A 24580-nucleotide genomic window follows, 5' to 3' on the forward strand; every position below is an offset into this window, starting at 1 on the left:
AATGTATTACCTCGCATGTATCTATGTTGAACTTCATTTGCCAATTATTTGCGCATTCTTCAATTTTATTAACGTCCTCCTATAATGGATTGCAGTCCTCCAGAGTATTGACTATTGCCCCAATTGGTTATCATCTGCAAATTCGGAAATTGTGTTTTTGATTGAAAAGTGTAAATAGTTAATGTAAATTGTTAACAGCCATGCTCTCAGCACTATTCCTTGTGGAACACCACTACCCACTTTCTGCCACTGTGAATAGCTAATCTTTACTCTCACTCTCTGCTTTCTGTCTTGAAGCCAGCGAGCAATCTATTCTGCTACTTTTCTCCTGACTCCGCAATATTCTGACCTTATTCATTAGTCTATTGATTGGACAAATCAAATTCGCCATTGTCCTCTTTAGGAGGTGTTCATAGTGTGTATCTGGGATGGTTTCCTAGAACAGTATGTAATGGAACCAAGCAGGCTCTCTTGGATCTGGTACTGGGTAATGAGAAAGAATTAAATAAAGATCTCATACAAAAGGATCCTCTAGAAAAGAGTGATCATAACATGGTTGAATTTCAAATTCAGTTGGAGGGTGAGAAAGTTGTATCTCAACCCACTGTCCTGATCTTAATCAAAGGCAATTTCAATGGCATGAGGGCATAACTGGCCAAAGTGGACTGGAAAATATAAATTAAATGGTAAGGCAGTTGAAATGCAGTGGCAGACATTAAAGGAGATAATTTATAACTCTCAACAAAAATATACTCCAGTGAGAAAGAAATATTTTAAGAGAAGGGAGCACTATCTGTGGCTAACTAAGGAAGTAAAGGATGGTATTAAATTGAAAACAAAGGCAGACAAGATTGGTGGGAGGCAGAGGATTCGTTTTTTTTTTTTAAAACTGCAAAGGATGACTCAAAAAATAATAAAGAGTGAGAAAATGAATTATGAGTGTAAGCTGGCAAGAAATGTTAAATCAGAAAGTAAGAGCTTCTACAGGTATATAAAAAGGAAGAGAGTAGCTACAGTAAATGTTGGTCCCTCAGAGGATGAGAATGGGGAATTAATAATGGGGAACGGGGAAATGGCAGAAACTCTGAACAAATATTTTGTATCTGTCTTCACAGTAGAAGACACTATCAGCATGCCAATCATGGATAATCAAGGGTCGACAGGGAGGGGGGGACTAAAGTCTATCACTATCATTAAGGAAAAGGTACTTGGTAAAATAATGGACTAAAAGATGACAAGTCCCCTGGACCAGATTAGCTGCATCCAGGTGTCTTTAAATAAGTGGCTGCAGAGATAGTGGATGTATTGGTTGCAATATACCAAAATTCCCTGGACTCTGGAGAGGTCCCAGCGGATTGGAAAACCTCAAATGTAACACCCCTGTTTAAGAAAGGAGGTAGGCAGAAAGCAAGAAAGTATAAACCAGTTAGCCTATCATCTGTCATTGGGAAAATGCTGGATTCCTTCAAGGAAGCAGTAGCAGAGCATTTGGAAAATCATAATGCAGTCAAGCAGAGTCAGCATGGTTATATGAAAGGGAAATCATGTTTAACAAATTTGCTGGAGTTCTTTGCAGCTGTAACGAGCAGGGTGGATAAGGGTGAGCCAGTGGATGTGGTGTAATTGGATTTCCAGAGGGAATTCGATTAGGTGCTACATTATAGTTTACAACATATGATAAGTGCTCACAGAGTAGCGGGTAATAAGTTAGCATGGATAGATAATTGGCTAACTAACTGCAAGCAGAGAGTCGGGATAAATGGGTCATTTTCCGGTTGGCAAACGATAACTAGCAGGGTGCCACAAAATTCGGTTCTGGGGCCACAACTATTTACAAACTAAATTAATGACTTGAATGAAGGGACCGAGTGTAATGTAGCCAAGTTTGCGGATGATGCAAAGATGGATGAGAAAGCAAGTTGTGCAGAGGACTCAGATAATCTGCAAAGGGATATTGACAGGCTAGGTGAGTGGACAAACATTTGACAGGTGGATTATAAAGTGGGAAAGTGCGAGCTCATAAACTTTGGCTGGAAAAATAAAGTGTCCTGTTATCACATCCTTTATAATAGACACTAGTATTTTTCATACTACTGATGTTAGGCGAACCAGTCTGTAGTTCCCGGTTTTCTCTCGCCCTCCTTTTTTAAATAATGGGGTTACATTTGCCACCCTCCAATCTGCAGGAACTATTACATAATCTATAGCATTTTGGAAGATGACAACCAATGCATCCATTATTCCATTCTCCCGGTGTCTCCGTCGCATCTGCTCTGACGATGCCACCTTCCATACTAGTGCTTTCGATATGTCATCCGTTTTCCTCAGCCGAGGATTCCCCTCTATCGTGGTTGACATGGCCCACTACCATGTTCATTCCATTTTCGAAACTCCTGCTTTCAGTCCATCCCCTCCCTCCCGGAGCCACGCCAGTGTTTCCCTTGTCCTCACCCCACCAGCCTCCACATTCAACGGATCATCATTTGCCATTTCCGCCAGCCAGTCTGGCGGTGCCTCGTGAGGTGACCATACATTCAGTGGAATAAAAAAATATCAGGATGATGCCGTTTGACATTAAACATTTCGCTGTGGTAGGCCCAGACATTTAGGGAGTAAAATTGGAAATCAGGGACATAGATTGTGTGTTGTTAACAGACAGCCTGCAGTTCCCCTGTCAGAAGGTCTGGTCTTCACATTGCAAATTATCGGGTCTCTCAGTTCCATCACACAGCACTCCCTCAGTAGTCAGTCACAGGAGCAATATAAACTAGCATGATATTACACTCCATTCAAGTCAATGGAGGGTATCATTGGGCGGAGAGTAAAACGGGAGGCCGATCCATATCCGTCTCTTTCCTGCCTGGAGAATGTGGTTAAAGTTACTCTCTAAGTTTTGCCATGGGCTGCGTTCTCATGTTTTTTTGGCGGGATTGAATTAACAAAATTCTGACGCAATGGGGTATACATTAGTCCTGTACAGTAGCCTAAAACAAGTGATAGTCCATCGTCAGCCTGTTTTACACATCACCAGATTTTCATTCCCATTGCCTACAATGGAATCAGAATTCGGCGGGGTGTGAAACAGGAGGCTGATTCACTTTTGCCCGTTTTGCGCTTCCGCCTGTGACGATTTTCATCCCCTTTTCTCCAGTAATGCCCTTTGCCACTAATAGATTAACAGCGTCAGTTTTACAGAGATCCTGTCAACAGTTGAGCAATAAGAACAAAATGTAACCCTACTATTTAAGAAAGGAGGGATAGAGAAAACGGTGAACTACAGAACAGTTAACCTGATATCAGTATTAGAGAAAAAGCTAGAATCTATTATTAAGGACTTGGTAAAAGGGCACTTCGAAAATAATAAAAGGATTGGGCAGAGTCAACATGGATTTATGAAACGGTAAACGTGTTTGACGAATCTGCTGGAGGTTTTTGAGATGGTAACTAGCAGAATAGATAAGGGGGAACCAGTGGATGTGGTTTATCTGGACTTTCAGAAGGCTTTCTATAAGGTGCCACACAAGTGGTTATTAAACAAAATTAAGGCTAATGGGATTGGGGGTAATATACTAGCATGTTTTGAAGATTGGATAACGGACAGAAAACAGAGAGTAGGAATAAACGGGTCATTTTCGGGTTGGCAGGCTGTAACTAGTGGGATACCTCAAGGACCAGTGCTTGGGCCTCAGCTATTCACAATCTACATCAATGATTTGGATGAGGGGACCGAATGTATTATATCTAAGTTTGCTGACGGTACAAAGCTGGGTTAGAACATAAGTTGTATGCAGGATGCAAGGAGGCTTCAAGTGGATATAGACAGTCTATGTGAGTGGACAAGATCATGGCAAATGGAATATAATGTGGAGAAATGTGAGTCTCGATCCAGGGTTGACAGTCTCAGATCGAGTCGGCCATTTAGGAATGAGATGAGGAGACATTTCTCCCATGTGAGGGTGATGAATCTTTGTAAATCACTACCCCAGAGAGTTGTGAAGGCTCAGTCGTTGAGTATATTCAAGACAGGTAGATATATTTTTGAATATTAAAGGAATCAAGGGATATGTGGATAGTGCAGGGAAGTAGAGATAAGGTAGAACATTAGCAATGATCTTATTGAATGGCGGAGCAGACTTGAAGGTCCAAATGGCATACTCCTGCTCCTATCTCTTAAGTTCTTATATTCGTAAAACCAATTCTGTTATATTCGTCTCTCCTAATATTGAACCACTAATACAGTTACAGTGATTAAAGCAGGATTTAATAAACATAGCAAGAGTGATGAAAAAACATGTGAAAATCCTCGCTCCCTGTCACTCACCTGCTACAGTGACCATTACAGACACGCTGTGATGAGATTCTAACCTCCTTCCATTGACAGAGGTTCCATATTGGCACTGGTATCGCCCTCCTTGGTCTGTACTGGTAACCGGGAATGTTCCAATGTTGTTCTTTGTGACAATTTGTTCGGATTGCAGATATTGATCATCTTTGTAAAAGTAGAAGGAAATATCACGACTGTCTCCGGTCACAGTGCAGGTAATGTTGACCGTCTCTCCTACTACATACACCCCAGTCAGTTGATCAAGAGATATCACTGGCGTTGTTAGTGGATCTGTGGTAAAATAAATAGAAAGTACAATGAGAATGGATCTGCGGATTTTCGTGTGCAGTGCATGGTTGGGAACCCAGTGATTATTGTGCGGTGTTGAAGCGCAGTTTCACACCGGATACAGAGATTGCACTAAAGGGGAGTTCGGAATTTGATTACAAAGAAAGAAAGACTTGAATTTCTCTAGCGCCGTTCATGACCTCGGGACGTCCCAAAGCACTTTACCAACAATGTATTACTTTTGAAGTGTATTCCCTGTTGTAGAGTAGGAAATCAAATGGCGAAGCCAAAGCACCTAAATCAGCTTGAATTCTCTGTCCAAAGTCCGGTTTTAAGCCGGAGATTTTACTCTGGGATATGTGCAGAAGAAGGAAGTGGCTGTTTTGAAAAGCCCAGTGCTGCTAATTTAGCCCAGGTGAAGGTGCAATCAGAAATAGTTAATGTCTCCATTATACCCGCATTGCGACTGGTGCCATTGCAAGTTTGAAACCTTCGCTTAGTCAGTTAGAAACCAAACTAAGCGAGGCTGCGGCCGTCACACATTTCAAATAACTGAACTGTTTTGGTGGGCCCGATATTATTATTATTATTACCATTGTAATAGTCGCTGGCATACCTGGCAACCACTGTCCATCCCTAGTTTCCCCTTCAGAATGTGATGGGTTGCCTTCTAATTGAACAGCAGTGAGTCCGCTGAGGTCAAATTGTACAACAAGGTGGTGAGTTCTAAGATTTGGACCTAGCGACGATGAAGGGACAGCAGGATGGTGTGTGATATGCAGGCAATTTGGAGGTGGTTGGTTCACCCCTGTGCCTGCTACCCCTGTCGTTCTAGGTGGGAGAGGTCGCGGGTTTGGGAGGTGATGCCGAAGAAGTCTTGGCGAGTTGCTGCAGAGCATCTTGTAGATGGTACACACTGCAGCCACGGTGCACCGGTGGTGGAGGGAGTGAATGTTTAAGGTGGTGGATGGCGTGCTAATCAAGCGGGCTGCTTTGTCCTGGTTGGTGCCAAGGTTCCTGAGTTGGAGTTGCACTCATCCAGGCAAGTGGAGAGTATTCCATCACATTCCTTACTTGTGCATGTAAATGGTGGAATGGCTTTGAGGAGTCAGGAGGTGAGTCATTCGCCACAGATTTTCTCACCTCAGACCTGCTCTAGCAGCCGCAGTGTTTATATGGAGGGAAATTTGCAATTGATGTTTTTGGTGGTGAATTTGGTGGTGATGGTTGTTAAGTCCGTGAATGATTGAGACACGGACCAGCAGGAGTGAAAACAACAAGTCTTTACTGGTGGAAGTCAGGAGTGAAACTAAACAGAGGCTCTCTAGCACCTTTTATACAGGGGTGGTCACTGCCGGTAATGCAGTCTGAGACCAGTTATTCTCTTAAAGGTACATACACAACAATTCCTCCCCTTTTAGATAAACAGTACATAACATTCATTTAACAACTAAATGATAACGAATTACAATCACAATTACTGTTGCTAGATACATTGGTTAAGTTTAAGCAATTATAAGTTCAGTCTTTGAGGAGGCTTCCTGATTCTGTCTGGATAATGCCTCTTTGGGGTATCAGGTTCTTCTGGCAATGTTGCGTCGGGATCAATGTCTTTGTTTGGTTCACCTGCTTCCAATATTACCGGTTCTGCGGTAGCTGCAATTGGAACGTCAATTTCATTACCAGGTGTAACAGATCGTGGTGTGGAGTTGATGTTTTCCAGTGACTCTAGAATCTGGTCAGCATGGCGTCTTACAATGCTCTCCCCAAAGTCCACGGTATACATGAGAGGTCCTTGTCGTGTACAAATCGTTCCTGGCTGCCATTTCTCAGTGCGGTAGTCCCGGCCCAAAACTGGTTGACCTATCTTAAAACTCCTGGTCTGCCTGTTCTCCACATCTCTTCGGACATTTGGCTTAACCAAATCCAAGCGACATCGTAGTCTTCGATTGAAGAACATCATGGCTGGAGTTTGGTTGGTAACCGCATGTGTCGCATTCCGGTAGGCAAACAAGAAGTTGTCCACCTTGTGTTGTAGGGGTATATCTTCATTACACATTGCCTTGATAGCCTTATTGAATGTTTGGACAAACCTCTCGGCCAATCCATTAGTGGCTGGATGATATGGGGCAGATGTGTAATGCTTAACACCATTGTTCTTTACGAACCTCCGGAACTCTTCAGACACAAACCATGGTCCATTGTCAGAGCAAATCTGTTCAGGCAGCCCATTCCTGGCGAATATTGTTCGTAAAACTGTGATAGTTTTTTCTGTGGTGGTTGAGGACATTTTTAGTACCTCTGGCCACTTTGAATGTGCATCCACCGCAATTAAAAACATTGAGTCCATGAAGGGACCAGCAAAATCAATGTGCACCCTTTGCCATGGAGATGAGGGCCACTCCCATGGATGCAGAGGAGCTTGTGGTGGGGCGTATTGGACCTTCTGGCATCCTGCACAGCTCTTGGTCATCTCTTCGAATTCTCTATCGATTCCCGGCCACCACACAAACGCTCTGGCTAAGTTCTTCTTTTTTGCCCCACCCAGACGACTCTCATGAAGCTCATTGAGCACTCTATCCGTCAACTTAGGTGGAATTACTACTCTGGATCCACACATCAAGGTTCCTCTGCACACTGACAGCTGTTCTCTTCTCGGCGAGAATGCTGGCAGCAGTGGTTCCCCATGTGCTGGCCATCCCTTCACCATTAAATCATAGACCCGTGATAGTGTCGGGTCATTCCGTGTTTCCTTTTCTATGTTTGCATTCGTCACAGGGAGACATTCGACTATGGTCGAGTGGAATAACTCCACTGGATCCACTGCAACGTCTTCTTCTTCCACCGACGGCAATGGTAGGCGTGACAATCCATCAGCATTTCCATGCTGTTTAGTTCCTTTGTACTCGATGTCATATTGGTGTGCCCCTAGGAAAAGGGTCCATCTCTGCAGCCGTTGTGCCGTCATTATCGGTACGCCCTTCTGAGGGTTGAAAATGGAGACAAGAGGTTGATGATCGGTTAGTAGAGTACATTTTTGACCGTGCAGATAGTGATTGAACTTCTTCACCCCCCACACTAGGCTGAGGGCCACTCTGTCAATCTGGGCGTAGTTACACTCGGCAGAAGTTAACGAGCGTGACGCAAAAGCTATTCGCCTCTCTAAACCATCAAGGAATTTATGTGACAGTACCGCCCCAATGCCGTAGGGAGACGCATCACATGCCAGCCTGATTGGCAGTGCTGGGTTGTAGTGAGCCAATACTTCCCTTGAAGTGGTTAAGTCCTTACTCTTCTGAAAAGCACGCTTACAATCATCGTTCCATTTCCATGCTACCCCCGTTCGTAGCAGGGTGTTCAGTGGGTGCAGAATTGTCGACAAATTCGGCAAAAACTTATGATAGTAATTCACCAACCTGAGGAATGACCTCAGTTGCGACACATTTTCAGGCACTGGGGCCTTAACAACCGCTTCAATTTTGTCAGGGGACTTATGTAACCCTTCTTCATCAATCACGTGGCCACAATACGATATCTGTTTCTTAAAAAATTCGCACTTGTGGTGGTTGGCTCGCAGCCCATGTTCCCGTAGTCTGGTGAGCACCTGTTCTAGGTTGTTAAGGTGTTCACTGTCATCTTCACCTGTCACAAGGATGTCGTCCAAGTAACACTGAGTCCCCGGAATCCCTTGCAGGACTTGTTCCATCGCTCTTTGCCATATCGCCAGAGCCGATGCTACTCCGAATACCAATCGATGATACTGGTAAAGGCCTTTGTGAGTATTTATCGTGAGATACTTCCTAGAGGACTCTTCAACTTCCATCTGCAAATATGCTTGTGCTAGGTCAATTTTTGTAAAACGTTTCCCTCCAGACAGTGAGGCGAAGATGTCTTCTATCCTTGGAAGAGGATATTGTACTGTGTGAAGGACAGGGTTCACCGTCACCTTGAAATCCCCACAGATGCGAATCTTCCTTGGCTCTCCAGACTTATTGCTTAAAGTTTTCTTCATGACAGGAACGATGGGTGTCGCCCACTCGCTCCAGTCGACCTTAGACAACACGCCCGCCTTCTCCAGATTCTCTAGCTCTGCCTCGACGGCTGGGCGAATTGCATATGGTACCGGTCTCACTTTGAAAAACTTGGGAACTGCATTCTCTTCTATTTTTATCGAGGTGGTTACGCCTTTAAGTGTGCCCAGTTCTTGTTGAAATACCTCTTTGGCGTTAGCTAAGATTGTTGACAATCATCCAGGAGTGACGTCTTCATCTTTTTTACCATCCACCGTCATTGTATGAATGGAATGCCAATCTAAGTTTATCTTCCTGATCCATTCCCATCCCAATAATGGTGGTCCACCATTTGGCAGTATGTAGAGATAAAATTTCCGTATTTTCTTGCCGTTGTATTCGACAGGCACCCTTATTTTTCCTCTGGGTTATACTTTTTGCCCCGTATACGTCGTCAAGACGATGGATGTCTCTCTCAAGAGTATGTGTGAAAATAGCCGCTCGTAGTCTCGTCGATTCATGATGGTTAGCGCTGATCCTGTATCCAGTTCCATTTTAACTTGGAACCCTGCTATCGTGAGAGAGACCCAAATGGTTTGGTGATCTTCTTTTGTGATTACATTGTGAAGTTTGAGACAGCTTAGTCTCTTGTTTCCGGATTCACTATCGCTCATCTGGTCTTCGGAACTACTGTCCATCATCTTTTGTACTTTCTTGTACGGTTCCTTAGTAGCCTTTTTGTTGTCGCTGGTCTTCTTCCCAGACCTACAAACTCATGCAATGTGTCCAATCTTCCCGCATTGTCTGCATATTTTGTCTTTGGACCAGCAGTCCTTCTGGTCATGGTTAGTTCTGCCGCAGCGATAACATTTTGCAAATCCCCGTGTCATTTCGTGGGTGCCGTATTCCTGTGGTTTTTGTTGAATTTTTGCAGCTCCCCTGGCTGCTGCTTCATACGATACTGCCATGCTGAAAGCCTAATCTAGCGTCAGCTCTTTTTCTGAGAGTAACTTCTTCTGTGTTCCTTCACTCAGGAGTCCACAGACAAATTTGTCCCATAGGGTATCTGCCAGTCCTGCTCCGAACTGGCAGTGCTTTGATAGCTTGTGTAGTTCCATAAGATACTCAGCATTGCTCTCATCTTTGTGCTGAGTTCTCCTGTGGAATTTAAATCTTTCTGCTATCAACAGCGGTGCAGGGTTTAAGTGTTCCTGTAGGACAGCAACAATTTCGTTCAAACTCTTCGCCTTCGGTTTGGCTGGAGTAATCAGGTCCCGCAATAGGCTGTACGTTCTAGCGCCCATTAAGTTTAGCAATATCGATGCCTTTGTCCCCTCTACTATTTCGTTTGCCTCGAAATATACCTCGACTCTTTCCACATACGTGGTCCAGTACTCTAATGTATTATCAAAAGCAGTGATACAGCCAGACTTCGGCATCTTGCAAATCTAAAATGGCGCCTCCCGCGCTTTGCCTTCTTCCCCGATTTAACAAAATGGCGCCTCCTGCGCTTTGTCTTCTTCCCCGCTGTTGTTAGCGCTGCTTTCCACGGTTTCCTGTGCGTTAAATATTGATTCTTTTTCTTTTATTATTTCCCGTCGTGGAGAGGACCCTCGGGGACTCTTCTTAGGTCCGAACGCTGCCCGGCTTCGAAGCACTGGCCACGCCCTGTGTGCTCCACCCTCTCTCTCTCTCTTGCTTCCCGACTCGCTGCCCGGCCCCGTTGAAAAGCCACCCGATCGAGCTTCAGCCCGCCGCAGCCCAGGAAGGATCAGTGCACTACCTGCCACCAGACCGATTAGCTGGGAAACCACGGACCGAGGAACCCAACCTGGCTCTGGACAGTCTCTCCTGCAAGTTTTCAAACCGATGATTGACGGTCGACGCCCGTTTCCCGAGTTTCAATGGACTCTATTTTTTTTTTCTTTCTTCTGGCTCCGACCTTCAACAACGTCGTCGGAGGTGCTGCCGAGTTGCAGGTAAGTTCGTTTCTTACTCGTCGCCAGTGTTAAGTCCGTGAATGATTGAGACACGGACCAGCAGGAGTGAAAACAACAAGTCTTTACTGGTGGAAGTCAGGAGTGAAGCTAAACAGAGGCTCTCTAGCGCCTTTTATACAGGGTGGTCAGTGCCGGTACTGCAGTCTGAGTCCAGTTATTCTCTTAAAGGTACAGACACAACAATGGTGTTCCCATGCACCTGCTGCCCTTGTCCTTCTGGGTGGAGAAAGTCACGTGTTTGTGAAGTGCTGCCGAAATGCATTGCAGAGAGAGATATGGAACACCACAATGTAATTACATTAAAATATCGCGCATTACAGGATCATTTTGCAAGTCTCAGCAGTCAGATTCTGTTCTCTGACAGAGGAACCTGTCAAGGCCAGTCAGTCTGGAGAGCTTCCGGAGGTGATGCTAAACTCAGTAGAGTTAAATCCCTGGCGCCCTGCTGTCATTGTGGCACTAAACTTTGTTAGTTCGAACATGTAGGGGATAATTTTTTCTTAGGTGGATCCTTGAAACAAGTGGTCACGATTCGATTTTACACACATAAATGAATGGAAAACATTATCAGGCGAGTCATAAAACGGGCAGACGAATCCCTATCGCCCGTTTTGCACTACCACCAGTGAAGATTTTCACCGCCTTATCTCCAGTAGCGCCCATAGCCGGTAATAGATTCACAGCGAGTGAATGCAGTGTGCAGCATTACATGAATCCTGTCTAGATTTGAGCAATAAAATCTTAACCAATTAGATTATCTTCTCCTCCCCTAATATTAAACCATTCATGTTGTTCCAATGATTAAAGCGTGATTTTATAAAAAATATCAGGAGCTGGAAAAAAACATACTAAAAACCTCTGCTCCCTGTCACTCACCTGCTACAGTGACCGTCACAGACTCGCTGCGATAAAATTGTGACAACCCTCCATTGAAGGAGATTTGATGTCGGCACTGGTACCGCGCTCCTTGGTCTGTACTGGTAACCGAGAATATTACACTATTGTCCGTTGTGCTGATTTCCTCGGTTTCCTCGGAGTAAAGCCGTTGAGTATATTTGTAAAAGTGGAAGGTTTTATCGTGATAATCTCCAGTCACAGTGCAGGTAATGGTGACCGTCTCTCCTACTAAATACACCCCAGTCGGTTGGTCAAGAGATATCACTGGCGTTGTTAGCGCATCTGCGGTAAAATACATAGAAATAGCATTTAGCATTGGGTCTGCGGACTGTCATGTACAGTGCAAGGTTGGGAACTCAATGTTGATTCTGCAGTGTTAAAGTGCAGTTTCACATCGGATACAGAGATTCCACAAAAGGGGAGTTCGGGGTTTGATTACAAAGAAACAAAGTAGGACTTGCATTTCTATAGCGCCTTTCATGACCTCGGGATTGCCCAAAGCGCTTTACAGACAATTTATTACTTTTGCAGTGTAGCCACTGTTGTAATGTAGGAAATCAAATGGCGGTGCCAAAGAAACTAAATCAGCTCGAGTTCGCTGTCAAAAGTCCGGTTTCAGGCTGGAGATTTTACTCTGAGATACGAGCAGAACAAGGAAATGGTTGCTTTGAAAACCCAGTGCTGCTAATTTAGCCCAGGTGAAGATGCGATCAGAAAGAGTGAATGTCGCTATTATACCCGCACCGCGATCGGTACCAGTGCAAGTTTGAAACCGCCGCCAAGGGAAGGCCATTAGAAACCAATCTCAGCGAGGCTGTGACGATCACTCATATCAAATAATTGACATGTTTTGGTGGGCCCGCTGTGATAGTCGCTGGCATGGCCAGCAACTACTGTCCATCACTAGTGTCCCCTTCAGAAGGTGGTCATTGGTCTTCTAATTGAATCCATTCAGAATGGTGTGTAACTTGGAGGCAACTTGGAGGTGATGGTGCACCCAAGCGCCTGCTGCCCTTATGTTGATTTGCATTTGAAACTTTGGGCCCACAAAAATCTCACCCACTGCCCTTTTTGCAGGTCCATGCAGTTATTCCCTTTTCAGGTATTCATTCACTTCCACTTGGAGGTTAATATTCAATCCGTTTCTACGACCAGTTCAGGCAGTGCATTCCAGATCATAGCAACTCACTGTGTAAAACAATTCTCTTTATATCCTGCCTGGTTCTTTTGCCAATTAATTTAAATCTTTGTCCTTTGCTTGCAGTTTCTTTTTATTCACTCTAACGATACGCATCATACGTTTGAACAACTCTAGTGATTCTTCACTTAATATTTTCTGCTCTAAGCGATTAACCCCACCTTATCTAGTCTGTCCACATCAAACTACCCGGGGTTAAAAGGCACAGAGCTACGTGATGGCTAGAAGACAGAGAAAGAGAACGAGAGGGAGAGAGATAAAGACAGAGATAGACAGGCTCAGAGTGGGAGAGGGAGAGAGAGCCACAAAGCGAAAGTTGGCATCCAGGGAGAGAAGGAACAATTAACACATTAAAGGGATTCGCAAAAGTATTGGAAGAGAGCACACGATCGAAAGAGAATGCGACAGAAAGATGAATAACAGGAGTGGGAGAGTAACAGAGAGAGAAGGACTGCGAGAATCATTGAGCAATGGAACGAGGGGGAATCAGCGAGACTGGATAAGGGAGATAAAAGGAGAGTGAGGGCTGAAGGCAGGAAAAGTCTAAGATCTGGACCGTACTATCTGACAGGGTCATGGAAGCAGATTCCATAGGAACTTTCGAAAGGCAATTGGACATGTACTTGAAGATGACTAATTTGCAGGATTAAGGGAAAAGCTGAGGAGTGGGACTAAATTGGGCAGCTCTTTCAAAAAACCGGGGCAGGCACACCGGGCCAAATTGCCTCCTTCTGTGCTGTAAATCTTCATGATTCCATGATTGTATGATCTACCGAAATATAAAAGGGATTCAAAGTACTGATCTGCATTTGCATTGGTGTCTCTCTAGGTAAAGAGTTTCTCCCGGATTCCCTATTAGCTTCATTATTGACGAGCGTTTATTTATGGACTTTATTTCTGGTCTGCCCCGAAAGTGGAAACATCTTTTCTACGTCTGCCCTGTCAAAACTTTTCATAAACTTAAAGACTCTATCAGTCACCATCTCCAGTCCTCCCTTTTCTGGAGAAAAGAGCGCAAACCTGTTCAATCTTTCCTGAAAGTTATAGCCTTTCAGTTCTGGTATTCTCCTTGTCAATATACATTGCACCTTCTCCAGTGCTTCGATATCCATTTTATAAAATGAAGATCAGGACTCTGCACAATGCTCCAAGTGTAGTAAAACCCTGGTCTATACAAGGTTAACTTAGAAACATAGAACACAGAAAAATAGGAGCAAGAGTAGGCCAATCGGCCCTTCGAGCCTGCTCCGCCAGTCAAGGTGATCATGGCTGAACCTAGGGAAGCACGGAGGCATAGTGGTTAGCACTGTTGCCTCACAGCGCCAGGGACCCGGGTTCGAATCCGGCTCTCGGGTGACTGTCTGTGTGGAGTTTGCACATTCTCCCCATGTTTGCGTGGGTTTCCTCCGGGTGCTTTGGTTTCCTCCCACAGTCCAAAGATGTGCGGGTTAGGATGATTGGCTATGATAAATTGGCCCTTAGTGTTCGGGGGATTAAATACGTGGGGTTACGGGGATAGGGTGGGATATGTGTTGGTGTAGGGGTTACGGGGATCGGGTGGGATATGTGTCGGTGCAGGCTCGATGGGCCGAAATGGCCTCTATCTGCACTGTGGGGTTTCTGTGATTCTACCTCAATAACATATACCCGCCCTCTCCCCATACCCATTGAAGCCTTGTGTGTCTAGAAATCTATCTATCTCCTTTTTAAATACATTCAGTGACTTGGCCTCCACAGCTTACTGCGGCAGAGAATTCCATATGTTCACCACCCTCTGAGTGACGAAATTTCTCCTCATCTCAGTCCTAAATGTCCTACCCCTATCCCGAGACTGTGACCACTCGTTCTAGAGCCCCCAGCCAGGGAAAACATCCTCCTTGCATCCAGTCTGTTTAGCCCTGTCAGAATGTTATATATTTCAATGAGATTTGCTCTTATTCTTCTAAACTCTAGTGAATAGAGGCCTAGTCGACTCAATATCTCCTCATACGACTGTCCTGCCATCCCACGAATTAGTCTGGTGTACCTTCGCTGCACTCCCTCTATGGCAAGTATAGCCTTTCTTAGGCAAGGAGACCTAAACTGCACACAGTACTCCAGGTGTGGTCTCACCAAGGCCATGTACAACTGTAGTAAGACATCCTTGCTCCTGCAATGAAGGCCAACATAAAATTTGCCTTCCTAACTGATTGCTGCTCCTGCATGTTTGCTTTCAGTGACTCGTGTACAAGGACACCCAGCTCCTTTTGTACATCAGCATTTCCCAATTTTTCAACATTTATATAATACTCTACCTTTTTGTTTTTCCAACCGAAGTGGATAATTTCACATTTATCCACGTTATACCGCCATGTATTTGCCCACTCACTCAACTTGTCTAAATCGCCTTGAAGCCTCTTTGCATTCTCCTCAGAACTCACAATCCCACCAAAATCGTGTCGTCAGCAATCATGGAAATATTACATTTGCTTCCCTCATCCAAATCATTAATATATATTGTGAAAATCTGGTGCCCGGGCACTGATCCCTGCGGCACCCGACTAGTCACCAACTGATACCCCGAAAAAGACCTCTTTATTCCTACACTCTTTCTCCTGTCTGTTAACCAAATTTCAGTCCACGCCAGTATATTACTCCCAATCCCAGGTGCTTTAATTTTGCACACTAACCTCTTATGTGGGAATTTATCAAAGGCCTTCTGAAAATCCAAATACACCACAGCAACTCTTTCTCCCTTATCTATTCTGCCAGTTACATCCTCAAAAACTCCAGTAGGTTGTCAAACACGTTTCCTTTTCATAAATCCATGTTGACTTTGTCAAATCCCGTTGATATTTTCTAAGTGTGCTGTTAATCACATCCTTTATAATACACTCTAGCATTTTCCCTACTAGTGAGGTTAGGCTAACCGATCTGTAGTTCTCTGTTTTCTCTCTCCCTACCTTTTGAAATAGTGGGGTTACATTTGCCACCCTCCAATCTGGAGGAACTGCTCCATAATATATAGAAATTTGGCAGATGTCAACCAATGCATCCATTATTTCCATGGCTACCACTTTCAGTACTCTGGGATGCAGGTTATCAGGCCATGGGGATTTAGAGTCATAGAGTTATACAGCTCAGGAAGAGGACCTTCAGCCCATCGTGTCCACGCTGGCCATCAAACCCTATATTTTCTAGTTCCATTTCCCAGCACTCGGTCCGTAGCCTTGTATGCTATGGCATTTCAAGTGCTCATCTAAATGCTTCTTGAATGTTGAGGGTTCCTGCCTCTACCAGCCTTTCAGGCAGTGAGTTCCAGGTTCCAGCCATGCTCTGGTGTATCGCAGGGATCGGTGCTGGGTCCTTTGCTGTTTGTAGTATACATTAATGATTTAGATATGAATGTAGGAGGTATGATCAGTAAGTTCGCAGATGACACGAAAATTGGTGAAGTGGTAAATAGCGAGGAGGAAAGCCTCAGGCTACAGGACGATATAGACGGGTTGGTCAGATGGGCAGAACAGTGGCAAATGGAATTTAACCCTGAAAAATGTGAGGTGATGCATTTTGGGAGGATTAACAAGGAAAGGGACTATACAAAGAATGGTAGCATCCTAGGGAGGAAAGAGGATCAGAGAGACCTTGGTGTGCATGTACATAGATCTCTGAAGACAGCAGGACAGGCAGATAAGGTGGTTAAAAAGGCATATGCGATAATTGCCTTCATTAGCCGAGGCATGGAATATATTTGAGCAGGGAGGATATGATGGAGCTGTACAAAACGCTAGTTAGGCCACAGCTGGAATATTGTGTGCATTTCTTGTCGCCACACTATAGGAGGGATGTGATTGCATTGGAGAGTGTGCAGAGGAGTTTCACCAGGATGTTACCTGGGCTGGAGCGTTTCAGCTATGAAGAGAGACTGGACAGGCTGCGTTTCTTTTCCTTAGAGCAGAGAAGGCTGAGGGGGGGACCTGATTGGTGTGTACAAAATTATGAGGGGCATATATTGGGTAGATAGAAAGGAACTTTTCCCCTTAGTAAAGGGATCAATAACCAGGGGGCATAGATTCAAGGTAAGGGGCAGAAGGTTTAGAGGGGATTTGTGGAAAGCCTTTTTCACCCAGAGGGTGATTGGAATCTGGAACTCACTGCCTGAAAAGGTGGTAGAGGCAGGAACCCTCACAACATTCAAGAAGCATTTAGATGAGCACTTGAAACACCATAGCATCCAAGGCTACGGACCAAGTGATGGAAAATTGGATTAGAAAAGATAGGGCTTGATGGCCTCCGTGGACACGATGGGCCAAAGAGTCTCTTTCTGTGCTGTATAACTCTATGACACTCAGACTAATTTGTTCAATTATATCACAATCCCCCTGCCTGATTTATATGCCTACATCGTCCTTCTCCATAGTGAACACAGATGCAAAATATTCATTTTAAACCTCATCTAATTCTTCCGGCTCTACACACAGATTGCCACTTTGGTCCCTAATGGGCCCTAATCTTGCCCTGGATATCCTCTTGCCCATAATATATTTCTAAAACACCTTGAGAATTTCCTTTATTTTGCCCGCCAGTGTTTTTTCATGCACCCTCATCGCTCTCCTAATCTCATTTTTAAGTACCCCCTGCACTTTCTGTACTCCTCTAGGACTTCCACTGTTTTCAGTCCTTTGCATGTGCCAAAAGCCTGCCTTTATTCCTAATCCATTCTTGTATATCCCTTGACATCCAGGGATCCCTGGGCTTGTTGGTCCCACCCTTGACCTTTACGGGAACATGTTGGCGTTGTACTCTATTTCCTTTCTGAAAGACTCCACTGCTCTGATGTGGATTTTCCTACAAGTAGCTGATGCCAGTCCACTTTGGCCTTTTCATATTAAAATCGGCCTTCTCTTAATGAAGAACCTTTATTTCTGGTCCATCTTTGTCCTTTTCCATGACTACCTTAAATCTCAACGATTTATCGTCACTGTCACCAAAATGCTTTCCAACTGACACTTCTACCACTTGCCCGGCTACATTCCCTAGAATTAGGTCCTGTACGACCCCCTCTCTTGTAGGACTTTCTACATGCTGGCTCCAAAAGCTCTCCTGGATGCACTTTAAGAATTCTCTCTAAGCCTTTCACACTGTGACTATTCCAGTTAATATTGGGGAAGTTGAAATCCCTTACTATTATTACCCTATTATTTCTACACTTCTCTGAGATTTGCCTACATATCTGTTCCTCTATCTCCCCCTGACTGTTTGGAGGTCTATAGCACACTCCCAGCAAAGTGCTATCCACTTTTTTATTTTTAAGTTCTTCCCATATGGCTCCGTTAGAGGAACCTGCTAAGATATCATCCCTCCGTACAGCAATAATTGACTCCTTGATTAATATTGCGATAAACCCACCTCTTTTACACCCCCCTCTGTCTCGTCTGAAGATTCTATAGCCCGGATTAATCAGTTGCCAGTCCTGCCACTCCCTCAACCATGTCTCTGTGATAGGAACAATATCAGTCTGCCATGTGTTCATCAACAACATTAATACATCTGCCTTACTCGCAAGACTCCTTGCATTAAAATAAATGCCATCCAGCGTTGCCATACCCCCTTGTGCCGTTATATATTTGCTCTGTACAGGTCCCATCTTCTCCAGAAGCAGAACCAGTTAACCAGGAAGCTAAAACACTCCCTGCTGCACCAAATCTTTAGTCACACATTCTTCTGCTCAATCCTGCTATTCATATACTCAGTAGCACGTGGCACCAGGAGTAATCCAGAGATTACAACCTTTGAGGTCTTGCTTTTTAATCTGCTATCCCTAAATTCTTGTTGCAGGACCACATCCCTCGTTCTATCCACGTCATTGGTACGAATGTATCCACGTCATTGCACTCCCCTTCAGAATGCCCTGCAGCCGTCCAGTGACATCCTTGACCATGGCATCAAGGAGGCAACATACCATCCTGGAGTCACGTCTGCGGCCACAGAAACGTCTATCAGTTCCTGTTACGATAGAATCCCCGATCACTATTGCTCTCTCACTCTTTTTCCTCCCCTCCTGTGCAGCTTGGCCACTCTTTGTGCCACGGACTTGGTCTTGCTTCATTCCCCTGAGAAACCATCTCCCCATCAGTATCTAATACGGAAAATCTGTTGGAGAGGGAGATGGACCTAGGGGACTCCTGCAACACCTTCCTAGTTCTATTACTCTGTCTGGTGGTCACCCATTTCCTGTTTGCCTTTACCTGTGGTATGACGACCTCGTTAAATGTGCTATCCATGAAGATCTCAGCTTCACAGATGCTCCACAGTGACTGCAGCCACAGCTCCAGTTCCGAAGCGTGGATTTCGAGTAGCTGCATTTGGAGACACTTCCTGCACATGTGTTCGCCCTGGACACCGAAAGTGTCCCTGACTTCCCACATACCACAGGAGGAGCACGCCACACTGCCGAGCTGCTCTGCCACATCCTACACTTAATTTACTCCCTTTACTTCCTCCTAATTGAAGAATATTAAATACACTATTGAACTTACTTCGCTTTAAGCACTACTTACTCTAATCTAGAGACCTTACTTTTACTTTAACCACTGGACTGTAGAAATACTCACCAGGTCCTACTTACCAGTCCGCAGCCTTGTAGGTTATGGAACTTTAAGTGCATATCCAAGGATGTTTTAAATCTGATGAGGGATTCTGCCTCTACCACCCTTTCAGGCAGTGGGTTCCAGACCCCCACTACCCTCTGGGTGAAAAAAGCTCTCCTCAACTCCCTTCTAATCCCTTTACAAATTGCTTTAAATCTATGCCTCCTCTTTATTGACCTCTATGCTAGGCGATGTAGGTGCTTCCAGTCCACTCAATCTGGGTCCCTCATCATTTTATAAACCTTAATCAAGTGGCTCCTCAGACGCCTTTGTTCCATAGAAAAAACATGAGCAAACCCACCTTAGTTATGACCTTATTAACCTGCGTCTCAACTATAAGTGATTTGCGTGCCAGTACCCCCAGTATCTCTTCTCCTCTACACCATTTAGATACATATTTTCCAAGGAGAAGGTGCCATCCATATTACAAGTATATAGGTTATTCCACTTAAATCCTTCCACACCAGACTATATAGAGAAATACATATATAATATTTAACCATCAATCTGGATGGAAATTGGCAGGGGCGCTAGTTGATCCATTTAAGAGTCCAAGGGGATAGTGGAGGATTCAGTGACTGGGACAGATAAGTAGTTTGTTAGATTAGGCCTCAGCAGGAGCGATGGGTTTGAAGATCAGCAGCAGAGAAGGAGCGGGAATTGGTTTTGCTGCTCGCATGAAATGATTGACAGAACTCTCGATGGGCCTGTCAGAGAATACCAGGAGAGGAACAGAGGGCCACTGAGGACTTGGTCACAAATAATTCAATTCTACAAATGCAGGGTATTGGAAAACTAGTGGAGTTGTGAAGTGTTGGGATAATGATAGTTCACTCATGGCAGAAGAGAAAAATACAGAAAAGAACGAATTAATAAAAGGGATATGGGACTCGTGGCATATTGACCCTTGAGCTCTTGCAGCTCATCTCTGGCTCAAGCCAAATGTCAGTAAATGGGTTGCTAAGAAAATGATACCCTTGTGTGATCAAAATCAGTAATCCTGACATTAAGTAGAGCATTTGTCCGGTAAATCACATGGAACTGAATGCAACCTATTGACGTTCGTAGCAAATTGTTTAGAAGTTAGGAGACAGAGCACAGGGATGACGGGTATGTAATCTAATTGGCAGGATGTGACAAGTGGTGTCCCCAGGATTCTGTAATGTCACCTCATGTTTTCACTACATTGACCTATGGGTTACAGGAATTAATAAAGTTCCATACATCCAAGTTAATGACGACACTAAGTTTGGTGGCACTAAAATTCTGGAGATACCAGCAGAATATCGCAAGGGGACTTTGCTAGATTAAGTGAGTGGGAAAAACTCAGGTCAATTCAGTTCAGTGTGGTAGGAGTGTGTGGTCACGCACTTTAGACCGAAGCAAGATATTCATTCCACTTGCGCTGAGTGCACTTTTTAAACCCACACCAGATTAAGGATGTAGGAACATATGAACAGAAGTAGGTTATTGAGCCCCTCGAGCCTGTTTCACTGTTCAAATCGATCATCGCTGATCTCTATCCTAACTCAATCTACTTGGCTTGGTTTTATAAAACGTATTAAACTTGCTCAATACAAATCTATTAATCTCAGTTTCGGAATTTTCAATTGATCTAGTCCCAACCGAATTTTGGGTGAGAGTTCAATGTTTTCTCTACACCTTGTGTATAGAAGTGCTTCCTGACATCACCCTTGAATGGCCGAGCTCTAATTTTAAGGCTATGCCCCCTTGTTCTGTACTCTCCCACCAGAGGGAATCGTTCCTCTCTTTCTACCAGATCAAATCCTTTAATGACCTTAAACAGATGAATTAGATCACCCCTTAATCTTCTGTAGTTGAGCGAATACAAGCCTAGACTATGGAATCTGTCCTCACAATTAACCCTTATTGACCCGTTATCATTCTGGTGAATCTGTGCTGCACCCCCTCCAAAACCAATGGGTCAGAATTTGCGGTGAGTATGATGGCATGCTCTGAGAGTGCTCCGTCACACCGCCTTTGACATTTACCGCAAGTTCGGTATTTCCACAAGTGCTTGCGCAGGCACTAATCCTGAACTTGCAATCGGTCGAGGTTCGCCTTAACACATGATCTACACCGACAGGGAAATACTAATAAATGGCGCAGATTTGGGCTAATTACCAACTGCCCAGCAATTACATCCGCATATTTTATGGTTACTGAAAGCAGGCGCAAGAGGCTGTGTCACATCTTAAAAGATCTGTGTGTGTAGATTGTGGCCCTTTTGGTGGAGGAGACATTTTTGTTGTTTGAGTTTCATTTTACTTATTTGGGAAGTTGAAAAAGAAAGTTAAATAAAATGAGCATCTAACAAATTTCAGTGAAAAAAATCATTTCAAATCAAAAATGAACAAGGTAACAATTTATATAATGACTCTTTATCATGGAGAATAGATTTGTTTATTACCAGCCTAAATGACGTCTGAATATTATATTTTAATACTGAAAATTAACATTGAATATATGGTTGGGGATCTCTTTCTGAAGTTCAACAACATTACCTGTAGCAGATAAAAGACAGTGTTAGGTGTTTACTGAGGATCAAAAATGGAAGTTGTACCCATAGGGACTAATATATTGTGAGTCTAGATGAAAAAATAAAGCATATGATTGATATGTGAAATGAGACCAGATTAATTACATGTTTTTATATGTTTTGCTGAGTTAAAAAAAAATAATTTCAATGGAAAAGACTGAAAGAGCCTTACCTGGGCGTGGCTTATGTTTGACAGATTTTGTGATCGTTTCTTCCCTTACGCAGAGGCTGTACACTGCGCTCCTGGACTTAGTGATGTCATACGTGGCACACAATTCTGCAGCACCGAGGAGTAAGTCTCCATTCGCTGCAGCTCCATACTCAGTAGCTACGCAACCGATGCACTTTTTGGGCCATAATATCCTTCCTGAGGTCCAGTTCCCTGAACTGAATGCAATAACTCCAGAAGGAGTCTAGCCAGAGCTCTGTACAGCTGCAACTTAACTTCCACCGCTTCGAATTCCAGCTCTCTCGAGATAAAGGCAAACATTCCATTAATCTTTATAATTATCCGTAACTGTCCACTAGATTTTAGCTATTCATGTACTTCGACCCTTAAATCACTCCGTTCCTCCACTTTCCCGAGCTTTTTAGCAATTAGAAAATACAAGAATCTTGATTGTACGTCCAAAATGAAAGAAATCACAATTTCTCTCTTTAAATTCCATCTGCTACTGTCTTCCCGCTCACCCACTCAATCACTGTCCCTTTACAACTTTTTGCTTACGTGTGCATTATTTACTGCGCCGCCTAACTTCGTTTCGCCAGCAAATTTAGATATACGGCTCCCTATTCCTTCAACCAAGTCACTTATAAATATAAATATATGAGGCCTCAGTACAGATTCCCGGGTGACACCATTATTCACATCATGCCAATGTGAGTACAGAACCATTATCCCTACTAACTGTCTCCAACAAAATAACCATTTCATATCCAATTCAATAAGTTACCTTCTATTGCCTGCACGGCTCGTCGAAAGCCTTCTGGACGTCCATATAAATAACATTCATAAACAGTGTATAACACCAATTAGTTACCTCCTCAAAATATCAATTGGTTCGCTAGACGTGATTTACCATTTACAAATCCATGCTGGATCTCTCTGGTCAGTTCATATCTGTCCAAATGCTCTGTCCATAATAATAGATTGCAGTGTATTCCCCAAAAGTGACCTAGACTGATGGGCCTAAAATTTTCAAGTTGATCTCTCCTCCCCTCTTAAATAAAACAGTGCCTGTCAGTTTCCAATCGAATTGGTCTATTCCTCAATCGAGAGACTTTTGGAAGTTCATGACTAACACATCAGTAATTTCCTCACCTAATTATATTAACCGCCCACACCCCACCCGCCACCCGCCCATCGGGTGGAAAGCCTTGGGTCCTCATAATCTGGCTATCTTTGATCTCATTATCTTCTCCATCACCATTTACTTTACTTATATTGAAACTAGATATTTCCTCCCAGATTTATTGTAGTTTTCCTTGTATCGCTGACCAAAATGTTTGAAAACAAAGACATCTCTCATAGTACATTAGCAATGAAAGCTACTGAGATGCAGACATGCATTACTGCTACAAACGTCACAACACGATGCATCAGAGCAACGAATTTCAATTTCACAATAACAAATTCATTTATTTAGCAGTTTGAAAATGAATTGCTCAATTTCATTATTTTAGAGAAAAGCGTCGACACTAACCTCGAGAAACGATTCTCTGAGCCCCAAAAATCACTGAAAAGAGAAAATATGAATCAGTTATTCGAACACCAGCACCTTTAGAGGATGAATATACAAACTGACTGCCGTGCATTGTTTTATGGACATTTCTCAGTGTGACTGAGTTGGTGACATTCTGGCTCCATTTAGTTCAGCTCCCACTCCAGAACATGAACACATAATGTAGGCAGACACTAAATACAGGGTTCCAGATTAACACTACACTTTGTGTAAGAAAGTATTTCCTGGTTTCACTCCAAATTATCTGGCACCAATTTTAATATCCTGCCTCCTTGTTATAGATACACCCACCATAACTGAAGAAATTCAACCTAATATTCATTGGCATATAATTGCAATAATCGACAGCAATTACCAAATGTGCCCTTTGGCCCTAATGACACAAAACACGTGGATTTATAACAGATCCATTTTGTGAAAACGTCACTGAAAGACAAATGACTGCAGTTGCATGGAGTATGGGTGCAAACACTGAGCATCTTTACAGATCTCCACAGGCGGCTACACCACAAAGCAGAATTGCAATGGCAGCGCGTGAGCTCCATTATTGAATGGATGGAGGCATTACTTGTTTCAATTGTGTTTGGAGACGTTGGTGATTAAGAGGTTAATGCAGCTCTGTGTTTTTGTAGCATATTAGTCTCCGCCCACTGTGCAGATCTATATGTCAGTGATATGTCAGCTCTTGTATACTGAATGAGGAAGTGGAGCTTAAACAAGTAGAACCGAATGAACATAAGAACATAAGAAATAGGAGCAGGAGTAGGCCAATCGGCCCCTCGAGCCTGCTCCACCATTCAATAAGATCATGGCTGATCTGATCCTAACCGCCAATCTACTATCACAGAACCATCTCCTGAATCTAACAGAATTAGACACACAAAATAGGAGCAGGATCAGGCTACACAGCCCCTGGGCCCGCTCCGCTACCA

At 43.8% G+C, this 24580-nt stretch overlaps 1 protein-coding gene across 1 annotated transcript in view; it reads right to left on the reverse strand.

Moving 5' to 3' along the window:
- LOC147084982 (Fc receptor-like protein 5) overlaps nt 1-23746 on the reverse strand; it is a 184659-nt gene extending 160913 nt beyond the window's left edge. Inside the window, exons 1-3 of the mRNA XM_085979693.1 lie at nt 23610-23746; nt 11499-11801; nt 4322-4615 (exon numbers count right to left, since the gene is read on the reverse strand). Coding sequence (XP_085835819.1) covers nt 4322-4615; nt 11499-11801; nt 23610-23721 — 709 coding nt within the window. The 5' untranslated portion in view covers nt 23722-23746. The remainder of the gene's footprint in view (nt 1-4321; nt 4616-11498; nt 11802-23609) is intronic.
- Nucleotides 23747-24580: the final 834 nt, after the last annotated feature.

This window comes from Somniosus microcephalus, unplaced genomic scaffold (genome assembly GCF_052327205.1).
Source record: "Somniosus microcephalus isolate GS21.2 unplaced genomic scaffold, FLI_Smic_1.0 unresolved_chr9, whole genome shotgun sequence".
In the NCBI taxonomy this organism is placed as follows: domain Eukaryota; kingdom Metazoa; phylum Chordata; class Chondrichthyes; order Squaliformes; family Somniosidae; genus Somniosus; species Somniosus microcephalus.